Source organism: Corvus moneduloides, chromosome 29, assembly GCF_009650955.1.
Source record: "Corvus moneduloides isolate bCorMon1 chromosome 29, bCorMon1.pri, whole genome shotgun sequence".
In the NCBI taxonomy this organism is placed as follows: Eukaryota; Metazoa; Chordata; class Aves; order Passeriformes; family Corvidae; genus Corvus; species Corvus moneduloides.
In genome coordinates this window covers 1,044,201-1,071,611 of record NC_045504.1, presented here as the reverse complement: position 1 = coordinate 1,071,611, position 27,411 = coordinate 1,044,201, and the positions used below count along the sequence as shown (strand labels likewise).

Sequence of the window (27,411 nt, the reverse complement as noted above, 5' to 3'; positions counted from 1 at the left end):
CCACTCTGCCTGCCTGGGCCATCATGGGATGTGGGGAGAAGAGGTAGAATAAATAGGTAATTTACCTATTGGAATAATTAGGTTTCATTATCAGATTTGCCACCTGGATGAAGTGAGTAGTGTCTCAGTGTAAACGATGAAACAGAAGTATGAGGAGTTATTTTGGAGGTCACTATGGTGAAAGGGAATGAATTTAAAGGTAGTGAATTTAAAGGCAATGAATTAAAAAAAAAAAGAGAAAAGTTTCATAGTAAAGAGTTGCTGGGGAAAAGTCTGTAGGTAAGGAAATTACTGAATTCATTGCTGTTGTCTTGTTTTAAACTCTCAGGAGCCCAAAATGACTCGTTCCAAACTGAAGGAAGTTGTGGAGAAAGGAGGGGTAAGTAAACCATCTGCTCTTCCCTGTTGCACCTTCCCCTGCCCAAGGGGCAGCTCCAACTTCCGCTCATTGTGACAGTGACAGGAGCCAGGGAACGGCTGGAGCTGGGCCAGGGGAGGTTTAGGTTGGAGATCAGGGAAAGGTTCTTCCCCCAGAGGGTGCTGGGCACTGCCCAGGCTCCCCAGGGAATGGGCACGGCCCCGAGGCTGCCAGAGCTCCAGGAGCGTTTGAACAATGCTCTCAGGGATGCCCAGGGTGGGGTTGTTGGGGTGTCTGTGCAGGGCCTGGGGTTGGACTCTGATCCCTGTGGGTCCCTTCCAGCTCAGCCTATCCTGTTATTCTGAGTGGTTTTGGTTGTGTGACCCAAAGAGAAATGTAAAGCTTTTGTGTGGTTGAGTCTTGAAATGAAAGAAATCTGTTAAGACAGTGTTAAAAAAAAAAGGATCCATTTGAGCTGAGCAGCACAGGGCCAGGTCAGGGCTGGGAAGGGCAGAAGGGCAGTGAACTCCCAGTGTCCATTGTCCTGAAGTTGCTTCCTGGAGATCCCATGGGAGGTTTGAAAGCTTTGTTTGAGCTCTGTTGTTGCTTGGCCACTGTGGAGATCAGGGTCACAAGCTCAGGTGCTCCTTAGGTTGATGGGATTCACCCCGCCTGCGTGACACAGCCCAAGTGTTTTTGCTGTCCCTAGGTGATTCCAACATGGAATATTTCCCCAATTAAGAAGGCACACGAGATGAAGGTAAGTGAACTGCTGCTGGGAAAGGAGAGACCATACTGGAGGCTTCCTGCTGAGGCAGAGATCTTTTGGAGGGCTGAAGCAGACTCGTGTACTAAAACCATCTCTGAGCTGGTGTCTGCTCGTGCAGTGTTTCCATCATATCATACTAAATCATTTGTGCCTGTTCTTGCACCTTTTCAAACCACCTTTGCCAATCTTTCAGTAATTTATTTCTTTGGTTCCTTCAGGATTTCCTTTCTGAGCTTCAGGGTGTTTCCTCAGTTAGAAATGTTTCCTCTGGCTGTGCACCCTTGGAGTGCAGCTCTTCCTCCTCCTGTTAACTGTGGTCACCCTCTTTCTCTTGTGTGCAGCCACCTCAGTTTGTGGACATTCCCCTGGAGGAAGATGATTCCTCTGATGAAGAATACCAGCCTGATGATGAAGATGAGGATGAGACTGCAGAAGAGGTAAATGCAGCTTGTGCAAAGGTCTGTGTGCTCAGCACAGAACTCTCTGTGTCTGAGGCAGGAGAACGCTCTCTCCTTTAACACATGGACACTTGTAAGTCATCCTGGACCTTCCAGTAATCATTCTTCAATGCTCTACTATTCATTTGGCTAAAAGAGAGGCTTTGAAATATTATTTGGAGCAGTTATTGATTGTGGCACGATGGTTTGAGGGCGTTGTGCATCTCTTGCCCTGCAGAGCTTGCTGGAGAGCGACGTGGAGAGCACGGCTTCTTCTCCTCGTGGAGCCAAGAGGTCCAGGACAAGGCGCTCCTCTGATGAGGAGGGAGGGACACTCTGTGAGGTAAAGCTGGAGGACACAGTCACTGTTCCTAATTTATTAATCCAAACCCAAAAAACCAGATCAATTCCTAAAGCTGTGGGACATTCCAGGTGCCGGGTGGCTTTAGGGTCCCACTGCCACGTTCCTTGCAGGAGGGGCTGAGTCTAAAATAAAGCTCTGGGAATGGAAACAGTTGTCAGGTCCTCAGATAGTGATTATCTTTCTCATCATTTCTGAGGAGTGCAGGAGAATGGTTTCCTGTGCTTGGCTTAGGAGCAGAAAGTGAGTTTGATAAAAGGAGAAAGGTGTTTGTGTGACTGTGCAGTCAGAGGGAGTAGTAGGTGCAGTGTGGGCCAAGGATCAGCAAAGAACGAGGAAGCCCCTGGGACCTGACACTGGGATCAAAAAGAGCAATATTATATTGATATTTCCACATTCTACTCACCATGAGTTGGTTTCTGGGAGGATTCTGCCACAATAATTGGTGTTCAGGTTTATCAGCTCTGGTAATGTTGAGACTGATACTCAAATCTTCCAAATGTCTCCTTTCCAGCAAATCTTCATATTTCTTTGCACTTTCTGGAAACCAAAGTCAGTGTAGTAGGAAAAAATCCACATCCTTCTGTGAAGCATTTCTCCCATTTCCAGTCGAGCAGAAAAAGAGATTTACTCTGTCCTTGGAAATTTCTGTTCTAAATAAAACCTTTTAACACAAAGGCCTTTTTAATTAGATGGAGAAGGTCACTACACCTGTTGTTCGACACATTAGTGCTGAAGTGGTTCCCATGGGACCCCCACCACCTCCCAAACCCAAGCAAACCAAAGACAGCACCTTCATGGAGAAGCTGCATGCAGTGGATGAAGAGCTGGCCTCGAGCCCTGTCTGCATGGACTCCTACCAGGTACTGGGCTGGGGGCTGTGGTAGACGGGTGGTTAAAATTTGTTAGAGAGGAGGGGACTTTCTGGGTTTTTTCAGGACTTTCTGGGACTCTCTGCTCCTCCTTTTACTGCATTCTGCTCTCCCCCTGTAACTTCAAATAATGAGTGGAGCTCTGAGCAGCCTGGGCTGGTGGAAGGTGTCCCTGCCCCTGGCTGGGGGTTGTAACCACATGATCTTTAAGGTCCCTTCCCATCCAAACCATTCCATGGGTCTTAGATTCTGTGAAATTGAATCTCTGTAGTGTGCAGGACATTCAGAGGCAGCTGTTAAAAAGGTTGTTAGTGACATAGATTTTTAGTTTCTTGTAATGACACTATTTGTGCCCATAAGTCTCTTACCGCTGTTGTTTCAGCTGTTAAATGTAACTCTGTAACAGTTACATAACTAATGAAAATAGTTTTCCTTTTGAAAATTACCCTGTTGGCTTAGTTATGTTTTGCAGGCACACTTTTTACTGTTAACAGCTGAGGAATTTGGTTCTCCAGAGACCCAGTGTCCCATTTTAATAAGGGGAAAAGCTCTGTGTTCCTGAGCAAGGCTGAAGTGAAGAGACAGTGCTGGGCTGCTGCTCCAGATGAATGTCAGAGAGTGAAGAGTGAACCATAAGTGAAAGAATTAAATATTGCAAGTGGAAACTGCTTCCTTGGTGGCAGATAAGAGCTGATAAATGAGCAAGGATATATTTATATGTGTAGTTACAAAGAAGAGCAGCTTAACAGGGAGGGTAGTGAGAGCTCAGCTTGCTCAGCCTACGAAAGCGAACGTTTCTCTGCGGCAGAAATCGAATATTTTTGGGGTTGGACTTGCTTGGCTGGGCTAAAAATCCCAGGAAGGCCTTGTCTGTCCCTGCAGCCCCTGGAGGACAGCCTGATTGCCTTCAGGACACGCTCCAAGAGGCCTCTGAAGGACGTTCCCCTGGGGCAGCTGGAGGCCGAGCTGCGCGCGCCGGACATCACCCCGGACATGTACGACCCCAACACCGCCGACGACGAGGAGTGGAAGAGGTGGCTCGGGGGGCTCATGAACGACGACGTGGAGAACGAAGGTACCTGGCAAATGGGGAGGTGGGGGGGTCACTGGGATTGGGGGTTCTGGGGTTTAAGCAGGCCAGGTGCTGCTGCTGCATCTGGGAGGTCGATCCAGGCTGGAGATGAGCGGATGGAGCAGCCCTGGGAGAAGGACCTGGCACGCTGGGCACGAGCTCAGAGCCCCCCTGAGCCCTGGGCTGAGCCCCCAGCGTGGGCAGCAGGAACGGGGGGATTCTGCCCCTGTGCCCCGCTCAGGTGAGCCCCCACCTGCAGAGCTGCCCCAGCCCTGGGGCCCGGCACAGGAAGGACCTGGAGCTGCTGGAGTCAGCCCAGAGGAGGCTCCAGGATGAGCAGAGGGGTGGAGCAGCTCTGCTGGGAGGAAAGGCTGAAGGAACTGGGAGTGTTGAGTCTGGAGAAGAGAAGGCTTTGGGCTGACCTCATTGTGGCCTTCCAGGATCTGAAGGAGCTGCAAGGAACATGGGGAGAGACAATTTCCAAGGGCCTGGAGTGACATGATGAGGGGAAAATGGCTTCACACTGATAGAGAAGAGGTTTAGATGAGGTATTTGGAAGAAATTGTTCCCTGTGAGGGTGGGGAGGCCCTGGCACAGGGTGCCCAGAGAAGCTGTGGCTGCCCCTGGATCCCTGGAGTGTCCAAGGCCAGGTTGGATGGGGCTTGGAGCCACCTGGGCTAGTGGAAGGGTCCCTGCCCATGGCAGGGGGGTGTAACTAGGTGATGATGGCGGTTCCTTCCCACCCAAACCAAGCCATGATTCTATGTTGAAAGCCTGAGGCTTTGTTTTTTATTTACACATGATATTCTTGGTCTGCAGCCATGAATTTGTTTAATCCTGTGCATGAGTCTTGCAGTCAGCTTTCCTCATCTTCCCCGTGGACCTTTGTGAGAGGTTTTAAACTTCAGGTGTCTCACTTGTAAATATTTACTCACCAACACACAGGAACTGGCAACCACAAAGGGATGTGGTGGATTTAACCCCTGGTGTTGGATCCTGGTGCTCACCATTGATCCACCTGAATCCCAGCATGTTGTGCTCCTTGTTTGGGGCACTCTTTTGGGTAGAAACAGCTCTTTTCTCTTTGAGAAGAAACAGGAACAAGCTCTGGGGCCCGGCTTCCTTTTTTCCTGTATGTAGTGGTTGCTTGCAGTTGTGCAAATTGAATATAAACCAGAAACTGAAATTAAACTACTTCACTCTTTCTAAATTTAGCTGAAACTCAGATCCCAGAGAATCAAGCCAGCTTTTTAAAATGGGAATGGCTGTAGGTCAGGGTCCTAACAGCTCAGTTTGAAAGGAAGGGTGGGTTTGATGTTGCTTCCATTAAAGAAATACAGTTGATTTCTAGCAGTAATTCCAAGCCCTCTTCGTGCCAGGTCAGGCAGTGAACAAAGAGCTTCTGCTCCTGGCAGCTGCTTGGTCCTGGGGCAGGGTAATAACAGTTCAAAACCTGCTTCTTCTTAGATGAAGCAGATGATGATGATGACCCTGAGTACAACTTCCTGGAAGATCTGGATGAACCAGACACAGAAGACTTCAGGAATGACCGTGCTGTGAGAATCACAAGTAAGTTCCCCAGGAATTCCCCCTCCTTCCTTGTTGGGAGTAGTAATTCATTGGGAAAAGTGTTTTGTTGCAAGGTTTTTTGCAGTGTGGGTTAATTAAATCAAGAGCTGCATGCTGGCTTGAGCAGCTTTTGGCTCTCTGGGAGTACGTGGAAGGATCTGGGCAGAGCTGCTGTGCTCAAGTGCAGCACAGCCTGAAGAACAATATTTAGGTGATAAAACAACCTGAAATTAAGTGATGATACATCCTGAAAGCTTCAGGCAGTTCAGATTTGAATGCTTGCCTTGTGACTCAATGTAATCAAATTTTCTCTAAGTCCTTACAGTCTTCAACTTAGTTTTATAAACATATCACTTTCCATCTTTGCAACAAGGCACACTTGCTTCAGGTCTTACTACAGATTAACATAACTCTAATCATGAAAGTGAGTTTTTAGATGATATTTTTGAATCTAGACAATCTCAGCTCAAGTTTGTTTGGGCCCAGCATTAGAAAGGGAATTATCAGGGGCCTTTTCTTTTTGGTCCTCTCTTTGCAGGAGGAGGGTTTCCCTTTGTGAGAGGAATTCCTGAAGTGAGCTGATATTATGACAGCATTGCTGAATGTTTCTTGGAAAAGGCATCTTCATAATTCTTTTTCATTTTACTTGCAGAAAAGGAAGTGAATGAGCTGATGGAGGAGCTGTTTGAGACAGTAAGTGATGAACTGAGTGTGGCACTGAACAGAGCTGTCAGATGTGATGTGGAATCTGGAGGGGCGGCTCTGGAAATGCTCAGGGCTGGGGGTGTGCCAAGGGCTCTGCCATAGCTGGGTCGTTTATAGCCTTAGGAAGGAATGTCTGTAGGGGTTTCCTCAAGTGAAGGTCTGCAGGATTTTCCTGAAGTGAATGTGTGTGCTGAGAGGATCATAATGAACTTAATTAGCCAAAGGTAAATGTACTCCTTGAGCTTTCTCCTCCTGACTTGCTCCGTGTTTGCTGCCAGTTCCAGGACGAGATGGGCTTCTCCAACATGGAAGATGAAGGGCTGGAAGATGAAGATGTTGTTACAGAGTCTCGGCCAAATTTTAACACCCCACAGGCCCTCAGGTGGGAGAATTTGTTTATGGTCCTGATCTTGTCTGAGAAAAAGCCTCTGGTTACCTGTGGCAGCCACCAAAGAGAGAGATTGTCTCAGCAGCTCAGACCACTGTTCTGAAAGCCCTGAGTTATTTTTATTTGTGGGGTTGGACAATTAAATTGAGCCTTTGTCTTCTTCTGTTTGCCACCACTGATTTTACTGATTGTGATGCACCTGAAAATTAAAAACAGAGTGCCTGCACTAAGGCTGGTGCTTATCTCAGCTGAAAACAGCCAAGGCTTTTCAGAATGTGCCCCAACAAGGCAGGATCTGCTGTGGGGAATTCTGTTCCTGCTTCTTCAGCCTTCGTGCTGTGTAGAGAATCATGGAATGGCTTGGGTTGGAAGGGAACTTAGAGCTCATCTCATTCCACATCCCCTGCCATGGGCAGGGACACCTTCCCCTGTCCCAGGCTGCTCCAAGCCCCAGTGTCCAGCCTGGCCTTGGGCACTGCCAGGGATCCAGGGGCAGCCACAGCTTCTCTGGGCACCCTGTGCCAGGGCCTGCCCACCCTCCCAGGGAACAATTCCTTCCCAAAATTTAATCTAAATCTCTTCTAATTCAAAATCATTCCCATGGCCTCTCATGATCTATCCTTGTAGAGTTGTCACTGGCACTGCTCAGTGGAGCAGGAGGTGGCACAGATGGGGTGGTTGTTCCAAGCAGTGGGCAGAGACCCTGGATCTGCTGTGTGTGGGACCAAAGCTCTGCAGGACCTGTGCAAAGACTGTCCCAGCCTCAGTGCCAGCCACTCTTCGTGCCTGTGCTCTGCACTGTGCTGGTGCCTGCAGTGATCCAACATCATTGCAGAAAAATAATAATTTTCTTTCCCTTTTTGTTGCTGGGGGAAGGGCAAAGTTCCCTCGCTGCCCTGACATTGTTGTGGTGGAGCTTGAGGAGCTGTTTTGTCCAAGAGTGTCACCTTCACTTTTAATTAAATATCTTGGATGTGTGTTGGCCATTTCCAAGGAAAAAGAGTGCCTGGGATAGCTGAGGCCTAGGAATGAGATGTCTGTGAAGTTGGGGCACTGGCTTGGGATGGTTTTTGGTTTATACATAACAGCACCTTGAAGAGGAAAGGGACTAAAGCAGCTCCATCCCTGGGAGTGCCCAAGGCCAGGCTGGACAGGGCTTGGAGCAGCCTGGGACAGTGGGAGGTGTCCACGCCCATGGCAGGGGGTGGAATGATGGAATGAGATGATCTTTAAGGTCCCTCCAACCCAAACCACTCCATGATTCTGTGATTTCTCTCTAGGTAGTCATTCCACTGTACTTAACCAGCTGCAGGCTCTGGCTGAAGAGGAGCTGCAGAATGAGTGGGGTCTCCTTATTTGTGGGGCAGAGCAGCTCAAGATCAAGCTGTGTCTGTTTGGGAAAGGAGCTAAAATGAAGGCTGGAGTTTCTGGATGCTCTCTCTGGGCTGAGCAGTGCCAGAGGGGAGTGCAGCAGCTCTAAAACCAGCTACAAGCTAAAAGCCAGGCAGCTTTATGCTCTCCCTTATTTGTATGCATTTGGCTTTGATAATGGGTGGTTTTATTAATTTTTCTTTGGTGGGCACTTCTCCCAGTTGTTTCTTCCCTGGTTTTATCTGTGTACAGGATTATTAAAGGCAGAAATATCTATTTGCTGGATTTATTGTGGTTTTTATGATACCTTGCATCAGGAGCATCATGGAACAGCTCTGTAGCTGACCCCAGGCCTGTTGCAGAAGGGAAGCTGATAGCCAGCAGAAATCAGGATATTAACTGGTGTAGCTAAAATAAATGAAATAATGAATGAAGTAGGAACTGTTTTTGAAAGGATGGTGAGAGGTGCATCCTCCTTCCTGCTACAGCAGCAGCTCCTCCTGTAGGATCTCTGGTGGAGTTCTCAGCATGAGGCTGGGTAATAATTAATTAATTAATTTTTTAAATAAAGTAACAGGATTTGAGGCAGTGTGGGGTCTTTCTGGAGACCTTCCAGGTGATCAAATACCGCTGATAATACCTTGGGTTCAGCCCTTGCTGATGGCAGAAATTAAATAGGATTGGATGATGCATTCTGGAGTGGTTTGGATCCTGAGTGCTGGGGAGAGGATCCAAGCACGTGAGTGGGGCACAGATGGTTGGGAATGGTGGAAAAGGCTTTTAACTGTCTCTGGAATGAGCAGCTGAAGCTTTGTATCCCAAAGCTGCAGCAGTGCTGGGCTGCACTGAGAGACTTTCATGTGGAAATAACTCAGGGTTTCCAAGCTGGAGTTACTGCTGAGTAGTACAGGGATGGCCATCCCTGCACTGTGCAAACCAGGTACAGAGTAAAGTGTTCTAAATGAACATGAACCATTGTTAAATCACACACTTATTCCATTTGGCTCTGCCTGGGTTCAAACAGATTTGAGGAGCCTCTGGCCAATTTGCTGAACGAGCAGCACCGGACGGTGAAGGAGCAGCTGGAGCAGCTGAGAATGAAAAGGTCCTCCATCAAAGCACCCCAAGAGACTGAAAAATCAAAACCCCCAAATGAGAAGCCCCTCCAGAGCCTTGTTCTGGACAGTGCACAGAGGAAGAGGCTCCAGCAGCAGATGCAGCAGGTAAGCAATGTTATCCGTGGTGGGATCTAAGGAGTATTCTCTGTGCACAGTGAGGAGCAGGGGGAGCCAAGGGCACAGCAGGGCTTTGCTTCCTGAAAGGAATTAATTGGAAAAGCTCCATGTGAATTGGAGCTTTATTAGGTGATATTCACATGCCTGGTTTCACATGGAAGGGGAATTGGAGTTGAGTGAAGTAGAGCTCATTTCTTGGCATCTCTTCTCCTGTGAGATGTTGCCTTGGCTGGCTGTGTTCTGTCAAAATCCTGTTTTCACCAACTTCTTTATTACTGTCTAAGAATATTATTCTTGGTATAGTTTGGATTCTTTTTTTTTTCCTCCTGCCACCACACAAAACTGTGTAGAGATTCAGAAATGGGCAGTTCTGCGAGCTGAAGTCACTGTTGCTAAAGAAATTGTTATGTATTTATTCAGGAAGAAACCCTTTCTGTGTTGGTCATTATGAGACTTTGGCACAAAAGCTGGGAAACTGCCCGAGGACTTCAACAGATGATGTGTTAAAAATCTGTGTAATAAACTTCCTGCCAGTGGATATTAAAGCTGCCCCTCAGTTTTCTATTGCTCACAAGATTTTTTGCAGTCAGAGATTTTTTTGGGGTGCTCAGGAGATATTTCTTGTGCCTTTAGACTTGTGCTTTCCAGTTTCTTGGATTTCTGATCAACTGAAAAAAACCAATTTATCTGATTTTATTCCTCAAGCATGTTCAGCTCCTGACTCAAATCCATCTCCTGGCAAGTTTCAACCCTGCTCTAAGTTCAGAGGCCAGCACCACCCGGATGTTTTTGGTAAGGAATGCCTGGAATCAGAGCTCCATGAATTCAAGTGATTGCTGGTCCCTGGGCATAATTAAAGAGATTAAATTATTTCATCGATCCCATTAAACTGAGAACTAAGGTTCTGGAAAAGGCGGGAATTAAAAACAAAATAAAAATTGTGGAATCCCAGAATGGTTTGGGTGGGCAGGGACCTTAAAAATCACTCAGCACCACCCCCTGCCATGGCAGGGACACCTTCCCCTGTCCCAGGTCCCTCCAAGCCCCTCCAACTTGGCCTTGGACACTTCCAGGGATGGGGAATCCACAATTCTCTGGGCACCCTGTGCCAGGGCCTCCCCACCCTCACAGTAAATCCTCTATCCCTGGATTTACGATGCTCAAAGTTAAGAATTCCAGGCTGTTTCTTGCATTACACGTGTTTGTTCTCCACCTTGCACTTGAAGGCCTCTCCCTGACGTGTTTCTGTGCCTGGCTTTGCAGAGCGAGCTCGGGAGCTTTGCCCGCAGCTCCACCCTGCTCCGGGTGCCCCTCAACCCCAAGTTCCAGACCATGTTCCAGCCCTGTAACTTGCAGGGGGCCCTGAGGCTCATCGAGGACTTCCATGCCCAGGTCCCGGTGGACTGGAGCCCTCGGAAAGCTGTGAAGAAGAATGGTAAGTGAGGGGACAGGGTGGGGAAAGCACTGGCAGGGAGAGTTATTCCACGTGTTATGGGAAATTCCCAGTTTGACCCTCCTGGAGCAGCTCTGGGGTCCCCCCAGACTGTCACAGTGCCCCTTCACAGTGACCCAACAGGGCCCTGCTGGACCCTCCCACACTCCCAGCTGGTCCCAGTCAGACCAGTTCCCTCCCAGCCCAGCCCCAGGCTCTGGGTCCTTCCAGCCCTTGGATGGTGGAGCAGCCACACAGAACAGCTCCAGCTGCTGCCCCCGGGGAGGGACCCCGAGCAAAGGCCCCTCCTGGGCTGGTGTCCCCTCCCAGGCTGTGCCCGATGCTCCTGGGGGGGCTCAGAGGGGTCACTTGGCCTTGGTCTTTTTCTTGCTACAGAATAAAAGAAAAGATGGGAGGGGAAAAGAATTTTGCCTTTTGCCGATGTAAATTTAGGGGAAAAAACCAGGAAATCTGCAAATTCCAGAAACAGGAAGAAAGTCTTTTTGCAGTGAGAGGAGTAAAAGGAACAGCCTTTTCAAGAGGGGAGTTGTGAAAAGCATTCATCCACTTACACAGCTGCCCTTACCTGTTCATTCTTTTCACAGCAGGTGAATTCTCATGTTTGCCAAAGCAAGCGGCCTGGATTTTGGCAACGAGGAAAGTCTTTATGTACCCAGAGCTGCTGCCAGTTTGTTCCTTGAGAGCAAACCCTCCCCGGGACAAGATCATCTTCACCAAGGCAGAGGACAAGTAGGTGCTTCAATTATTGTGCAAAATGTGCGGAAATGGCCTTTGTTGAGGAGAATTTCTGGGGTGCAGTCCTTGGGGAGAGCTGTGCCACATCCCAGCAGCTCCCTGAGAGGTTTCTTATCTCCTCATCTCCCTCTTTCCCTGCTCAGCTTGTTGGCTTTAGGGCTGAAACATTTCGAAGGGACGGAGTTTCCAAAGCCTTTGATCAGCAAATACCTCCTGCCCACCAAAACTGCCCATCAGCTGACAGTGAGGATCAAGAACCTCAACATGAACCGAGCCCCCGACAACATCATCAGGGTAAGGGGCACGTGCTGGGGTTTGAGCTGCTCTGTCTTCCAAGGGCCTCTTGGTGCTGGCACTTCCCTAAAATAAAATGCCATCCTTTTGTTAGCAGTGGGGATTTATCCTTTTATTGTACCTTAGCCCCTGGACTTGGCAAGTACTTAGATTACTGGTTTGACTCTTCAGAGCTCAGATAGGCGTGGTACAGCTCAGTAATCCCGACAGAAATTCATACAAATAACTTTTGAGTAGCAAAACTTAAAGAAAAGTGCTGTTTGCAGTAATAATCCTGTCCCGTGAGCTACTGGGAACTGCTGAAGAGAGAGTAAGAACCAAAACCACGTAAAACAACACCTGCACACGTGCCTGACCCTCCGTGAGAGCAGCCAGCATGGCAGGGAGCTCCTGTTCAGCCTGGGTTCTTGGTTTTTAACGTTTCTGTGGGTAGAACGTTATTAAAGAATTGCTTTTTTCACACAAACACTTTGTCAGAGCACAGTCCTGCTCCATCCCAGCCGTGACCTGACCACAGTCACCCTGTCTGGCCTTCTCTCCTGTCCCCACAGTACTACAAAAAGACCAAGCAGCTGCCTGTGCTGGTGAAGTGCTGTGAGGAAATCCAGCCCCACGAGTGGAAGCCGCCCGTGGAGAGGGAGGAGCATCGCCTGCCGTTCTGGTTAAAGGTATTTCCTGCTGCTCTGCAGCCAGGGCTCGGGGGGAGTTGTTGTTTGGTTCATTTCTTGTGGGTTTTACTTGGGTTTCGTGTGGGTTTCCCTTGTGGGCTTTTCCTTGGAGGCACAGAGACCATGCCTGTGAGTCAGTCAGGGAGGACTGTGCCCAAGGGAACAACTGGGCTCAGAGGCCATAAAATCCAGTTCTGTTGATCACCCACTGTTACACAGGGAAGTTCCCTTCCCACAAAATCTTGTGTTTACTAAAGCAACCTTTATAAAGCAGCTCAGTCTTGTTTTTCTCAAAATCTCAGAGTGTCCTAAAGGCTTTGCAGTGCAACTCATGAATTTAAAGTACTACTAAGTAATATGCAATAGGATGAAGTAAATAAAACCCACTTGTAGAAGCAGGTTGCTGTCTCTTGCCTTCTGTGGTGCTGTGTGAAGGTGGGAATACAGGAATAGCCTATAAATAATAAATTCCAGTCAATTCTTGCTCCCTTCAGGCAATCTTGCCCTCCATCCAGAGGGAACTGAAGCAGCTGGCAGAAGATGCCAAGGAGGCACCGGCATCACCTGCTGCAGAACCTGTCCTTTTGGGGACAGAAAAGGAAACTTCAGACACGGAATGTGATGACAAATACCCTCTGCTGATGCCCAAGGGGCTCGCGCTGACCCTGAAGCCTTTGGCCAACCGGTTCTCCAGGAGGGCCTGGAGGAGCCAGAGGTCGTCGGCTCTGAAGCCTGTCCTGATCCGGCCCAGCCCCTGTCTGCAGCCCAGCTCCAACCCTGTGAACATCCAGAAAACTGTGAAGTTGTCCCAGTCAGAGGCTCCTCCCAGCAAAGTCCTGGTCCACGTCCCTCGGCCCATTCAGCCGGCGCCGGCCGTGCCGGGGGTGCAGCCCCTGAGCGTTCCAGCAGTGGTGGGAGGTGGGGATGGCTTGGAATTCCAGAACGTGCTTCCCACTGCCCATCCAGACTCCAGACAAGCTTTCCCAGCCGCTGGACCACCATCTCTGGTGTCCTCAGAGCCGGTGACTTTCCAGCCCAAGCTGATGCTGCCGGCTTTGGGCGGGACGAAAATGCGCAAACCTTGCGTGCGTAAGGGCTACCAGAGGAAAAAAGGGACAAAATCTGCCCCGCTGATAAAACCTTCCCCTCTGATCCAGCCCTCCCCTGTCATCCTGACTGTCCCTGCCACCACAGTGAAGGTGGTTAACATAGGCAATGGCTGCAACATGATCCAGCCCCTCAACACGGCAGTGGGCCGAGGCACTCAGGCCATTCCGGTCACGACCTTGCTGGTGAATCCATCCACGTTCCCATGCCCGTTAAACCAGCCTTTGGTGACCTCTTCCATCCCGTCACTGATTGTCTCTCCCAACCCTGTTGGTCTGTCTGCACCTTCTGTGGGCGAAGGTGAGGAGCAGCTGACCCTGGTCCCTGCTCCCGGTGCCTTTCCCGCAGTGGAGCCCAAGGCGGAGCCCCCCGAGCTCTTCGTTCCCTGCTCCGCCGTCTCCCCCAAGGAGGAGCGGGGCACAAACCCTGCCCCTTCCCACGAGGGCACTCAGGACAAGGGGAGCAAGAGTGACTGCTGCAGCTGGGCAGCGGGAGAGGGAGATGGAAACACCTCAGAGTCGTTGCCTGTGGGCCTCTTGCCTCGCTTGGAAGATCCCGATGAGACGGTGAAAATCAAGTCCGAAGAGTCAAGTGATGCTCCCAAAGAAGCCAACCCGGCAGAGAAGAGGGATCTTTCGTGTGCTGAAGTGAAGGAGGAGTTCATGCTGGGCCTTGGCCAGGAGCTGAACATGGAGGCTGCGTGTCCCTGTGGGGATGAGCCCAAGAAGGAGCACGTTCCCTGCGAGGACAAGGGAGAGGAGGAGCGCCGGGCTCTGCCGTCCCCACCCCGGGGGGAGCAGCAGGGGGATGCAGGGGGGGCTGCTGGGCCAGCAGCGAGCAGTGACTCCCCAAAGAACCTCCCTTACCCAGCAGAGGGGGAGGCAGAGTTCAGCAGCCCCCCAGGAAGACCAGAGGACTCGTCCAGCATCGATGGTCAGTCCGTGGGGACACCGGCCGGCCCTGAGGCCGGAGGAGAGAGGGAAGGGCAAGAAGAAGAGGAAGAAGATGACTTTGATGATTTTACACAAGATGAGGACGAGGAAATGTCATCAGCCTCAGAAGAGTCGATTCTGTCAGTGCCAGAACTGCAGGTAAAGACAAAACTTTAAAACACTTCAAGGCAGCCGTGGGTGTCCTGGAACACCCTGTGGAGTCAGGGCCCATCCCACTGGGAATCTCACTGGGGAGATGGGCTGGTAACTCTGTGAAAGCCTGGCATCGTGCTGGTCACAGAGAAATTGAACCCCATGTTTTGCTGAGCAGATTTTAAGCCCAGGCTGAGGGAATATATTGCAAATACGCAGATTTAAACTCTGCTGAGCTGCAAGGACTCCTCAATGAGGCTGCTCTCGAAGAAGGACTTTAGAGATTACTTTCCAGGCCACAATTCCAGCAAGCCCTTAAGAGCTAAGATGATCATTAAGGAATCATTAAGGAATCCCTTCTAACTCAAGGCTTAATCTGCTGAATGGCAGATGCTGAAATTTAATTTTGCACGGTACAATTTTAGGCAGCTCTGGAGGGGTTTGAATTCTGTTCCTTAACAGAATCCTTTCGTTGGGCAGGTGCTGATCTGTGAAATTGGCTGTTGGAGTCATGGTGCAGTGAGGAAGTTGCTCAATGATACTAAACCAAGCAATAAAATAAATGTGATTTCTTGTTATTAATTGCTTTCTAAGGAGACAATGGAAAAACTTACTTGGCTTGCAACAGAGAGACGTTTAAGTCAAGAAGGAGATTCTGAAGAAGAGAATTCCCAGGAAGAGAACTCTGAGCCTGAGGAAGAGGAGGAGGAGGAAGGGGAAGGAATAGAGAGTTTACAGAAAGATGATGAAATCTGTGGAGATACATCAGAGGAGCCTAAATCTGCCTTCACGATGGCCAAGGCAGCTTCCCCACAGGTGGAAGCCCACAGGATGCCAGCAGGTGAGAGCTGTGGGGTGTTTGGGTGCCAGCAGGTGAGAGCTGTGGGGTGTTTGGGTGCCAGCAGGTGAATTCTTTGGGTTTTTTTTGACACAGGGAGTGGGGAAGTAGAGCTGCTCTCTGCAGGGAAAACAAACCAGTGGGGAATCATGTCTGGGTTTAATTTCACAGATGTGTCTCAGCCAAGTGGTGCTTTCCAGCTGGAAATACAACTTTAGGACCCAGTCACAGCTCTGTAAAAACAGTCTCTTGCATATGAGCCAAGGGTCTTCAGTGCCTCAGAAACCTGCAGACAGATTTATGGTTTGTGTCAGCTAATACCCAATACCTGTAGAAGAACAATGTTAGGCAGTCAAATCTTTGCTAAGTTGAATTTTGTCTGACGAGATCGTGTTGGAGAAAAGGAAAGGAAACAAAGTCCGGCAAGTGGTAAATGAACTTTGCAGGGAACTTTGAGGAGGGGACCTCAGCCCATTAAATCAACAGATTCCTAATCCTGAAGCCACAAAAATCTGCATGTAGCCCCTCTTAGTTCCCGGTTTCATTCCCTGCTGTGTGATTTTAACTCTTGTGTAAATCATAAGCTAAAGGGATGATTTGCAGAGTGAGCAGCCAGCTCTGGTGCTCAGGTTGTGTCTGTTCCCCTCACGGCTGTTCTGCCCTGGTGTGCAGGATTCTGTTGGTCCCAAGACAAGCTGGGATGGCCCTGTGGCTGTATGCAGGGATTGTTCCTGGCAGGTGCTGTGGAAACAAGCAGCCAGTTTGAGATGTTGGCCAGCCTGACTCGTGGGAAGTGTATTTCTCCTGCATTTCCAGGGGAGCACAGACAGGAACTCATCACTGCCTCTGAGGGCTGCTTTTCTGTTGGAATCTTGCCCTGGCAGAGCCGTGGGGCACCTCTGCCACCAGCTGACCTTGTGCTCCTCCACAGGGGAGAGCCTGAAAGCCCCTGGGAAGAGCAGGAGCTCCCACAGAACCAGGAACAAGCGGGGCCGGGCTCGTGCCAGCAAGGACACCTCCAAGCTGCTGCTGTTGTACGACGAGGACATCCTGGAGAGGGATCCCCTGCGGGAGCAGAAGGACCTGGCCTTTGCCCAGGCCTACCTGACCAGGGTGAGGCAGCCCAGGAACAGGAACGGCAGGGATTTTGGGGTCCTCTGACACAGAACTCAGCCACAGAACTGCCAGTTCTGACTGGGAGTACTGGTCTGGCTGGGGTGGAGTTATTTCTTCCTACACCCGATGTGTGGTGCTTCACTTCCCAAACTGTCCCTGTCTTGAGCCGTGAGTTTTCCTGGTTTTGCTGTTCCTCCTCCTGTCCTGAGTGGGGGAGCTGGAAGTGAAGGAGCCAGGGGCTGGGGGTGCTCAGCTGCTGCTCTCAGTCCACAGCACCAGAGCCTTCTGAATTCCTGAATTTAACAGTCTGGTCTGGGATCCCTTCCCTCATGAGCAGCTTAGGTTTATCCTTAAGGAAAAGACTTGGTTGCTTCACCGAAATTGCAAGCACTGTGCAAATTCTGAGTAGAGGAGATCAAAGATTACCAGATTAAAAGAATTTAGGGAGAAATTCCTCCCTGTGAGGGTGGGCAGGCCCTGGCACAGGGTGCCCAGAGCAGCTGTGGCTGCCCCATCCCTGCAGTGTTCCAGGCCAGGCTGGACAGGGCTTGGAGCAGCCTGGGACAGTGAAAGGTGTCCCTGCCATGGCAGGGGCTGGGATGAGCTGATCTTTAAGGTCCCTTCCAACACAAGACGTTCTGTGGTTAACTTGTTTTCTCTCTGGATGTTACCAAGCCCTGTTGCTGCCCCCAGGTCCGTGAGACGCTGCAGCACATCCCGGGGAAGTACGAAGATTTCCTGCGCGTTATCTACGAGTTCGAGATCAGCACAGACAAACGGACAGCTGTGGATCTCTACTCCACTCTGCAGAAACTCTTGCACGACTGGCCACAGCTGCTGACAGATTTTGCTGCCTTTCTTTTACCAGAGCAAGCTTTGGAGTGTGGACTGGTAGGTAGAGTGAAAGGAGGAGGCCAGATTTTAAGCACCATGTATGCTGGTGGGAGTGAAAGGATAAAGAGTTCTTCCTAGGGCCAGAAAGGCAAACAGCTGGTAAATCTCTTGCTTACCTTGCTGCTTTTATTAATCAGAATTGGAAAGTTTGGTGTTCTTTGTAAATCTTCTGCTCAGTGTGACTGTGGAGGATCGGCCTTTTCCCACTTGCATCCCGTCTGACTGCAGAGACAACGTGCAGATACAGCAAACAGTGGTTCCCCTGTCTCCAAATCTGCCTTCCACTTTGTAGGATAGAGGGTTTCACCTGTTCCCTTCTTTCTGGATTTCCCTATCTTACGTGCAAAGCCAAACTTTATGGCTCATGTAAGTATTGACTGTACAAAGTGTTGTTTCTCTTGCTCTGCCTCTTCCCGGTTTTGCAAAGGGCGTCAGTGGAAAACAAAGACCAAGACAGGAATTTTATAGCTTCTTTAAGTCAATTCGAGATGCTTGGGAATATGTGCTTGAACATGAGGGGGAATGTTTTTCTTTTGGCCAGTTTGAGGAGCAGCAAGCTTTTGAAAAGAGCCGGAAGTTCCTCAGACAGCTGGAGATCTGCTTTGCTGAAAATCCTGCCCACCACCAAAAGATCATCAAAGTCCTGCAGAGCTGTGCAGACTGTCTGCCCCAGGAGATTGCAGAGGTAACCAGGGACCCCTTTCCTCCCAGTCTGAGTGCACTCAGCCACCCTGATTCCCTGTCCTGCTCCTGGACACCACGGGATTTGCTGAGCTCGTTCTCCCTTTTGAGGGGACAGCTCAAAGTCATGGAATCACAGAATGATTTGGGTTGGGAAAGTCCCTCTCATTCCACCCCTGTCATGGGCAGGGACACCTTGCACTAGCCCAGGTTTCTCCAAGCCCCATCCAACCTGGCCTTGGATTCAAGGGGAATTGGAGCTGCCTCTCCAAGCCCTGCGTGTTTCCTCTCTCCCACCTCCACCTTGCCTTGATCCCCTTGCAGCTGAGATTTTAGCTTAGTGCCATCTACCGAGTCTGCCTGGAATTCTGGAGGAATATTTCCAGGCTAATTTGATAGCTGGCTGTGGAATGATCTCAGAATATCCAGGAGGTTGTACCCACCCAAGCACCAACTCCCATATCCGAGCTGTAACGAGCCGTGGTGCTTCACTTGCTCTGAGAATCCTTCAGAGCACAGTGAGGTTACATGGAATGAGACTCGTTTGCTCTGGATTTTCTCTTCCAGCTGAAGACCCAAATGTGGCAGCTGTTGAAGGGACACGACCACTTGCAGGATGAGTTCTCTGTTTTCTTCGATCACCTACGGCCCTCAGCCAGCCGCATGGGAGACTTTGAGGAGATCAACTGGACAGAAGAGAAGGAATATGAGGTGGAGCAATCTTTTCCCTAAAACCAGAAATGATGAAAGCAGAGACAAAAAATGTGTTGGAACTGGACTAAGTCATAGAGGGTGCCGTTCCAGGGAGAGGGAAGCAGCAGGCTGGGAGAGCTGCTGGTGGACTGAAGTGAACTCTTCAGATTTTTGAGCAGGATTTGTGTGTCTGGGGAAAACAAAATTTGGTCACCTGAGAGCAGCTGTTGTTTGTTTGTTTTGCTGCAGTTTGATGGGTTTGAAGAGGTGTCTCTGCCAGATGTAGAGGAGGAGGATGAGCCACCCAAGATTCACGGAGCCGCCAGAAACAAGAAGCGGAAAGAGATGGGAGGCCAACCCCACGACAAGGTGGGCTTGGGGCATCTCCCTGCAATTTCTGACCTCTGAGCAGATGCATGGGGATAAATTGTCTGTCTGAGAGACGTGGCAACAACCTCACAAAGGTGGAAGGAATGGGATTGGGGCGTTTCTGTTGTGCTTTGCTTGCCATCATCACTTCAGTTCTCTGCGGGTGTTGCAGCCCCCCATGTCCCCCCTGTGCCCTGTGTGTCTGTCAGCTGGAGGATGTCTGTCAGCTGAGTATGTCTGTTTCCAGGAGGTCGAGTGGGTAGATGGGATGAAGGAATGTTCATGTTCCTGCCATGAAGGGAGTAGCGATCTCAAGCTAAAGAAAAGCAAAAGGAGGAGCTGCAGCCATTGTAGTAGTAAGGTTAGTGGAGAGGCCTGGAGTGCTCAGGGGGAAGTGGAGTCCTGCCAAGTCTCCCTGCTGTGATGATCCTCGGGCCTCGTGTCTCCCAAATCATGGGGTGAGGAAGGAAATGGACCCAGAGGTGCCCAGTGGTGCCTCCCTGTCTGGAGCTCTGACCGCACCTGCCTGGCCTTCTCCCATCTCTCTCCTCCTCACTTTCTACTGCCCCTCCTTGCTCTGCTAAATAATGTCATTTTTGATGTTCTTTTCGGTTAAGAATAAGTTTTTTGAGTGGAAGATGCTGGCGTGGCCACTGTGTGAAAAGACATGTGTCTGTTATTATTATTACTAATATTATTATTATTATTAATAATAATAAGCTTTCTAAAGCAAATGGAATGCCAAAGTGAAGCCTTTGGCAAGGCCAGGAATACCTGGGAAGCAAAGGCTGAGGTGTGGTTGGGATGGACAGGCCACGTGTGTGTGATTGTGCCTGTGGGTTGGTTTGCAGGTGTGTGAAAGCAAGTTTTATAAAAGTAAAGATTCTCAAGAGCTGCCTGTGAGCCTTGCTCAGCGAGAGTCAAGTCCCCAGCCAGAAGGGAAGGATCCTGGAATGCCTAAGGAACCTGCAGAAGAAATCCTGGAGAGCAGAGACGAGGGAGAGGACGCCCAGAGCAGAACAAAACCTGTCTCTAGGAAAGTGGACTCTGTGTCTTCAGGTGAGTGAAGGTTTTGTGCACAGCAGAGAGTAAAATCCTCTCCAGGCTGGCTCACAAATGAGCAGAGGTTCAGGACTTTCTCATGCACATTTATTGCGTATAATGAGAACTTCTAATCATCTTCTTTGGCTTTTTTTTTCTCTTCCTCCACTCTGGATGCTCCAAACTTGTCGAGCATTCCCTTCAACAAAACCTTTCCTGCCTAGAGAATATTCTGCCCTTTTCACAATGATTGCTCCATTGAAGCTTCTCCTGCCAGGATACTGGCCCAGTCCATGGTACTGGTTCTTTCCCAGTTTCCATTTTAGCACAGCAGTTCAGAACCAGCATCCCCAGTCTGCCTTTAAACAATCTCTGTGGTGCTTGTTTTTCCTCCAGTCTGCTACAGACAAGGAGAAACACAATTATGGCAGGATAAACAACCCGAGGGAGATCTCTTCCTCCCCCCTGGAGCCAGGGCTCAGCTCGTGCTGCTGTTGGGGACAACACCCAGTTAAAGACAGGAGTTCAAACGTGCTCTCATGTCTGGGTTTGTAGCCAGGGTGCCAAGAGCAGCAGGGAGAGTTCACTGGAGAGTTTTGCTCTGGGCAATGCACTTTTTAAATCTTCATCACTTCACACAGCAGCTGGCTGCAGCAACCCAGAGGGGCGAAGAAAATTGGCTGTAGATTGGCTGTAGATTGTCTTCCCTGAAGTCCAGGGTGGGTAAAGTGCAGGTAGAGTCACAGAGCTGCTCCCAAACTGTTCTCATGCGCAGCATTAGGCTCTAAAAATAAAAATAAGTAAAACGAAGCCTCCAGGAGTTCTTCCTCACAGCCTCCCTGACCTTGTTTGGGTTTCTTGTCAGGATCTCACCTGGAAGGAAGGGCGGCCTCCAGCAGACCTGGATCTTGTGAAAAACCTGCCCCTGCTGATGCCCAGGTTCCAGAAGCAGCTGCCAGTGCAGGTGTGGATGCTGCCCAGGACAGGAGCTCTGCTGCCACTGGCCCCAGATGGACACAGCTACAAAAAGCTGCTCTAAAACTACCTCAGGAAACCAAAGACTGCCCTTGCACCAAGGGACTGAACCAGCAGCCTGGAGGGGATGCAGAGGCTTCCCTGGGGCTGAGCAGGGACCTGCTGCTCTCTGCTGCAGCAAAAGGGTCCCCGAGACCTCGACCCTCCTGTGGACAGAGCCCGTGTCAGACTGAGGGGCTTCATTCTGCTCCAGCAGAGCAGCTCAGGGGCTCTGCTCTTGCTTCAGAAGGAGGTGGTGGCAAAGAACTTGAGGGACCTTTGCCCCTGGGAGGAAAAGCTGAAGCAAAGCAGGGCTGGATCACAACGAGCAGCAAAGCAACCCCGGGTAAGAGCTGCAGCTCAGGGTCCCCCGGTCGCTGCAGTTTGGACACAGAGGACAGAGGCTGCACTGGAGATGCTCCCAAGGGCAGGTCAAAGTCAAATGCAACCAACTGCTTCCAGGTGCATCAGCATCCTGAGCAGCTGGAGCCCAGAGCGGGCACAGCCTCCCCGGGGCAGAGGGAGGAGGAGCAGCAGCAGCAGCGAGTGACAGAGGCCACCGTGTGTGCCAAGAACAGCAAAGTCAGCTCCACTGGGGAGAAGGTTGTGCTCTGGACCAGGTACTTCTGCCTGACTTCCTGCATCTGTCTGCCTTCACTGTTTGGCTCCAGCTCTCACTGGATCCATTCTTTCCATTTTGTATTCCCCTTTTCTGCCCCCTCCTTTTGAACATTCCTCTGATCACAGTCCAGCAGTTTGGCCCCGTGAGCAGCACTGGCTGCTCCTGGCAGGGCTCTTATTGGAGAACTTCAGGCTGGCAAAGAATCTTTTTTTCTCCTTCAAAAAACTTAAAACCAGGCTAAAGGTGCTCTGCTTAGAGATGGGTCCTGGAATTGGGGGTGGCAGGAGGAGCAAAGGAAGGAGCCTTGCTCACAGATTGTTCTGAACTGGGAACAGGGCTGGGGGGGCTTGAAGTCTGTCACTGGTTTTGAGCTGCTTTCACAGTGGTTGGTTTTGCAGGGAGGCTGACAGAGTCATCCTCACCACCTGCCAGGAGAAGGGAGCCCACCTGGACACCTTCCACGCCATCTCTCAGAAACTGGGCAACAAGACAGCGAGCGAGGTGAGGGCTTGGTGTGGGAGAGCTCCTGCTCCAGGGAGTGGGAGAGGGGCTGGAAAGGAAGGGAAGGTGGGGGGTGCTGTCATACCAGCCTCCCAAACTTCAATTTGATGAAAAATCATCTTAGTTAGAAATAAAAAAATCAAAACCAAACCAAACTCTGCTCTGTTTTAGTGGTGCCAAAAATCCCGAGTGCCCTGGTCCTTCTGCCAGGGTTAGCCTTGATATTTGAGCTGCACATTTGGTACTGGAGTTGTTTCAGTGGCTGCTGCTCAGGTCTTCAGCCTCCTGCTTCTATACTAAGGATCTGCTTTTATCTCTGAATCTTCCCAAACTGCCACATTTTACCTGGAGGATGTAACTCTTCTTCCAGAGAAAACAACAACCCAGTGCTCTTCCATTTCTCTTCCTTTATTACTGAATCTTGTATGAAATGCCATTCAGGTGTTTATTATTTTATTGTTACAAACCACCCTGAACTTTGTAGTATGAAACTGCAGTTCTGTGACACCTCCTAGGTCACTCATCATCCTGGATTTCCCCTGTTCTCCAGGTATCCCACAGGTTCAGGGAACTGATGAGGCTGTTCCACACGTCCTGCGATGGGAGCTCTGAGGATGAGGAGGATGCCACCAGTACCAGTAACACAGACCAGCTGTCAGATAAAGATCTTCTGCTTTCTGAGGAAGAACCTGATGACTGAGGTGATAAAACTACTGACTGCACCAGAAGAGGCTTTTTTTGCCAGTTTGCTGCTAGACAGGTGCTGTGGAAAAATGTTTGCACAGGTACTTGAGACAGCACCTTCCTTTTTTGTTTTGTTCAATTTCCTGTTGCACTTCCAGCCTGTACCAAGCCAAAGGCAGGAAGTTAAGATGAGAACATTCTCCACAACCTCCCTGGGGAGCTTCAGCAGTGAAATGACAGAGCTGAGGCTTGTGGACACTGACCTGGCCTCAGGGTGAAGGTTGAGCCCAGCAGCCTCTGACCAGGACCTGTAAATATTGTACCCTAAGATGTCAGTTCTCATGTGGAACAATCACAAGACTTTTTTTAAGTTCTCCCCTTGTGCTGATTGTATGTGAGATAGTTACAATCTGAACTCTGTATTTATTGTGTGGGTTTATTTGAACGGGCAGAGCAAATCCACTTTGCACAGTTGAAAAAAACCCAACCAAAATACAAAAAATCAGCCCCCCCAAAAAGCAGCTTTCCTCCTTTACAACACAGCTGTGGGCAGCTGGAGAACTCAGGCCAGAAGTAAGAAGATTTTTGGTGAAGTGAGAAGAAAGCAGCAGCTGGGCCATCTCCAAAACCATTCCCTTTATTCTGGGAGTGAGCTCAAAGCCACTCTCACTCCCCCTACCCCCAGAAATAAAGGTGGGTTAGTCTGAGTCTGCTTCATCCTCAGATCTATCTGCTCCAAACCCTGTCTCATAGCACTGGGACAGAGTCTTTAGCTCCTCCAAGGCCTCCTGGAAGTCGTCCTGCTCCACTCCAGCCGTGAAGAAGCTGCTGCAGCGCCGCGCATTCCGCGCCCGCAGGTCCCGGCACAGCCCCGAGAGCAGTGAGTGCAGGACAGGGGAGCTCTGCAGGGCTGCCAGCACCGGGATGCTCTCAACACCTGCAGGGTTAGAGGCACATCAGGGGTTAAAGATCCACCAGAACCTCATTCCCTGCCCTGTTCCACTTCACAAGCTGTTCCCTTACTTGAACTGGGCTGCTCCACACTCACAACTCAAACGCTCCTCACGGCATTGGTTTGTTATTTATGTGCTAATTTTTAGGCCCTGATCTCTCTGTTGCAGAGTTTAAGGGGCATTTGTTACCTGCTGAGGAAGAGCCCTGAGCTTTGTCCAGGAGGAAGCCTCGGCTGGTCAGGAGAGGAGAGAAGAACTGGGGGAAGGGAGGCCGGGTGTCACAGGGCTGCTGGAGCACGTGGGATGTGCTGTGAGGAGGAGGTGAACGAAGTTACCCAGAGCTCCCTCAACTGCTCCCTGTTCCAAACCAGCACCCCCTGCCCGTGCCCACCTGAAGGCTCCTGGGAACTGGGTGTGGAGGTACTGCTGGAGCACCTGCGCGGGGCTCTCACAGCTGTGCAGGGGCGACCGGGGCTGGCCCAGGCAGCTGCTGCAAAGGAAATTCAGGGTTTTCCAGCCTGAAACCGTCACTGCCTCAGCTGCTTTTTAGCTGTTTTGCTCTAACATCAGCAGCACTCAGTCACTAGACTGCTCCTCCCCTCAGCTGCCTCTCCGACTGGAGGGATTGTGGATGCCTGCAGTGAGGAATCCCTGCTGGGGAGAGTTCCAGGAGGTGCAGTTCAAATGCTGATTTACCTGGTGGCTTTCTCTTTGCAAATTCCTCGTAGCACAACAGACTGAGCAAAACAGCAGCTGACCTTTTGCTCCCTCCACGAGGACAGAAGCTTCCAGGGCACGTCCTGCTGGTGGGCACTTAAAGTATCGGGGAGCGAGGAGCCAGATAAGGCAGGGAGGGGAAGAGCTGCCCACGCAGCCACAGCCTGGAGTTGGGTGACACAGCAGAGTCTGGAACACGCTCCTGGCACTGGGGGTGTGCAGAACAGCTGTGGCACAGCTGGAAGGGGCCCTCACCTTCCTCCCAGAGAAAGTCAGGGAGTCAGCAAAGTGCATCATGGAGCCCTGGAAGGACCAGAGCCGGTAGGGAGCCGTGAGGGTGTCGAGTGCTGCTGCCAAAATCGCGCTGCTGTGGTAGTTCAGGGATGCCTGGGGAGGAGGCAAATGCAGGAATTGCAGGACAGGTCACAGTCACCCCTTCCTTAACCCAGTTTTGTGTATTTAACTTAGCCAGATTGTAAATTGTGCCTTTAAAAGAGTTTAACAGTTATTTCGGGGTTGGGATAAGCAGCCAGTGTGTAACAGCAGCTCCAGCCCAGCTGTTTGCTAACAAATGCTCTGGTGCCAGTTTCCTTATCTTCCTTGGCCTCCCTAGGGCTCCAGCAGGGCTGGAGTTACTCTGAGTGTGGAGAATAAGGTAGTAAAGCCTTTTCTTCAGTGCCAACACTGCAGGCAGCACCCCACCAGAAAGCACAGCAGCCAAGGAAATGTGTTAATATTTTCAAAAGTAGGAAGAAAACTAAGGAAATTAAAAGTTGTCAGCTAAGTCCCAGTGAAAAAGCAGGAAAAGGTCTCTGCTGAGCAGAACAGCACCAGGAAAAACCACCCAGAAAGCACTTTGAGGGGGTAAAGCTGCAAGAGCTCAAAGCCAAGCACGGTGGGTGATCCCAATCCAGGACTTACGTCGTATTTTATGTATGGAAAAGTCACGGGAGGTTGTGGCTTGATTCCCAAACTCCCACTGAGTGACAGGGGGCAGAAGAGAGAGCTGTGACGAGAGAGGTGGGCAATGCCCAGGGCCGTGTTCATCAGTCTGTAAAAACTGTTCTGAGGGTCCTGGGGGAAAAAAATCCAACCATTGGAATCTTAAAAGAGCAGGCAGGAACCTGTCAAAGCCAGGCTGGGCACCTGTTCTTGGTTCCCCTCATGGTTTACTCACTCCCATGGTACTCAGGACCGGAGTCAGGCCCCAGGTCAGGATCCCTTTCCGTGAATACTCATCGTGGAGCAGCTCTGTCACCTTGGCACCGACTCCAGAGAATCCGTTGTGAAGGTCACAGAGGACTTGAAACCCCTGTGGGAAAAAACAGCAGCATCTCAGGTTCTGCTTCATCTCGAGCCCAAAGTTTCCTGAAAGCCAAAAGAGCCTGGACAAGGTGTGAACCTGCAGGTAGTCACACTCCTCAACATAGAAGTGCAGCCGATCTTCCAGCTCCTCGACGCAGGCAGGGTCCTGCAGGAGACTTTCACCTTGCCCAAAGGCTTCGAGACAACCACAATCCCTAAGGGAAAAAGGGGGAAAGAGTTTATTTTATCCCTTTTATTAGTCCTTGAAGGCAAAACTCAGCTCCTGTTCTGGATTCTGGTCTAACCCCTGGCCATACCCATCGTGCAGGTACTGGCGGATCACGTAGACACTCTTGGGGTGCAGGTGCACGTTGAGGTAATCGGACCAGAGCCGCACAGAGGGCGTGTCCTGGGACCCCGCAGGAGCTGCACCTGCAGGGAGAGAGAGGGGAGAGCAAAGGTCCTTTCAGCTCTGAGCATCCCCGAGAATACAGAAATCAGTTTTTAACTTGTCCCGTGTTTTAGCCCATTTGCTGCCCTGACCCAGCTCTCTGTAAGCCAAGCAGCCTTCTCCCATAGTTTTCCTTCTCCTTGTCCACTACCACGTTCTCCCACAGCAGGGGCCAGGGAATTCTGCCCTTCTGGAACACCGATCCCGCACCGTCCCCGCGCACAAACCTGGCCCCGCAGCACCGCTATTCCCCTTCCCGTCCCCGGCAGCGTCTCCCTACGGGAACAATCCCGGCGCGGTGGTTACGGGGCGCTTCGCCTCGCCCCTGCTCGTGTCCCGGGCAGGGAGCGCTGCGGGCCCCGCGGCCGCGCTCACCCTGCGGCTCCCGGTGTCCCGCGGAGCGCAGCCCCCGGCCGGGGCGCGGTCCCGGCAATCGGCCACGGCCCCGTCCCTGCGACACAAAGCGGCGGCAGCTGCGGCGGCCCCGTCCCCTCCCGTCCCGTCCCGTCCGGCCCCGCACTCACCAGGACACCGGCGGCTCCGTGCCCGCCCCGTCGGCTCTGAGCGAGCCCACGCCGCCTGCAAAGAGAGCCCGGTCACGGCGGGGCCGCCCGGTGGCGGCGGGGCCGCCCGAGCCGCCCCATCCCGCGGTACCTTTCAGCTCCAGCGCCACCAGACGCGGCGTGGGGGTCTCGGGGCCGCCCGGGCCCCGCCCGAACCGGAGCAGCGCGGCCGCGCGGAGCTCGGCGGGCTCGGCGGGGCTGCGCAGCGCGGTGGCCTGCGGAGAACGGGGCGGAACGGAGGAACCGGGGGGAAGAAGAGATCAGAGCGAGCCCCGGCCCCGGCCCGACACCACCCCCGGCCCGTCCCGCAGCCCCCCCGCACCTGCAGCCCCCACCAGTGCGCGCCCACGCAGCCCGAGTAGTGCCCGAGCTGCAGCGTGACCGCCTCCCCCGGCATCGCCGCGCGGCCCCGCCGCAGGAACCGGGAGCGCGTCACGGCCGGGCCCGCCCCGGACGGGCGGGGACGCGAGCGGGGCCGGGCGCGCGCGCC

The 27,411-nt window shown here is 51.4% G+C and overlaps 2 protein-coding genes across 3 annotated transcripts in view; one reads left to right on the top strand and one right to left on the bottom strand.

The window, feature by feature from the left end:
* LOC116436579 (GON-4-like protein) overlaps positions 1 to 23,639 on the top strand; it is a 27,918-nt gene extending 4,279 nt beyond the window's left edge. Inside the window, 27 exon segments of the mRNA XM_032093805.1 lie at positions 329 to 379; positions 1,068 to 1,118; positions 1,469 to 1,564; positions 1,803 to 1,907; positions 2,618 to 2,788; positions 3,680 to 3,872; positions 5,337 to 5,438; positions 6,091 to 6,131; positions 6,422 to 6,525; positions 8,927 to 9,125; positions 9,843 to 9,929; positions 10,401 to 10,572; positions 11,175 to 11,319; positions 11,469 to 11,619; positions 12,171 to 12,287; positions 12,782 to 14,485; positions 15,074 to 15,320; positions 16,249 to 16,430; positions 17,127 to 17,324; positions 17,869 to 18,012; positions 18,576 to 18,719; positions 18,951 to 19,070; positions 19,318 to 19,431; positions 19,922 to 20,129; positions 20,977 to 21,745; positions 22,146 to 22,248; positions 22,799 to 23,639. Coding sequence (XP_031949696.1) covers positions 329 to 379; positions 1,068 to 1,118; positions 1,469 to 1,564; positions 1,803 to 1,907; positions 2,618 to 2,788; positions 3,680 to 3,872; positions 5,337 to 5,438; positions 6,091 to 6,131; positions 6,422 to 6,525; positions 8,927 to 9,125; positions 9,843 to 9,929; positions 10,401 to 10,572; positions 11,175 to 11,319; positions 11,469 to 11,619; positions 12,171 to 12,287; positions 12,782 to 14,485; positions 15,074 to 15,320; positions 16,249 to 16,430; positions 17,127 to 17,324; positions 17,869 to 18,012; positions 18,576 to 18,719; positions 18,951 to 19,070; positions 19,318 to 19,431; positions 19,922 to 20,129; positions 20,977 to 21,745; positions 22,146 to 22,248; positions 22,799 to 22,948 — 5,868 coding nt within the window. The 3' untranslated portion in view covers positions 22,949 to 23,639.
* Positions 23,554 to 27,333, bottom strand: MSTO1 (misato mitochondrial distribution and morphology regulator 1). 2 transcript variants are annotated; one of them, XM_032093806.1, is made up of 14 exons: positions 27,244 to 27,333; positions 27,013 to 27,136; positions 26,883 to 26,937; positions 26,734 to 26,809; positions 26,586 to 26,634; positions 26,225 to 26,339; positions 26,005 to 26,122; positions 25,780 to 25,914; positions 25,524 to 25,676; positions 24,858 to 24,989; positions 24,582 to 24,766; positions 24,277 to 24,375; positions 24,075 to 24,193; positions 23,554 to 23,869 (listed from the first exon to the last, which is right to left on the bottom strand). In XM_032093806.1, exons 1-14 carry the CDS (start codon positions 27,316 to 27,318, stop codon positions 23,631 to 23,633), a joined length of 1,674 nt encoding a protein of 557 aa, XP_031949697.1. In that variant the 5' UTR covers positions 27,319 to 27,333; the 3' UTR covers positions 23,554 to 23,630. The 2 variants fall into 2 exon arrangements, with proteins under 2 accessions (XP_031949697.1, XP_031949698.1); XM_032093807.1 differs by having other exon boundaries at positions 24,277 to 24,372.
* Between the last annotated feature and the right edge of the window lie 78 nt (positions 27,334 to 27,411).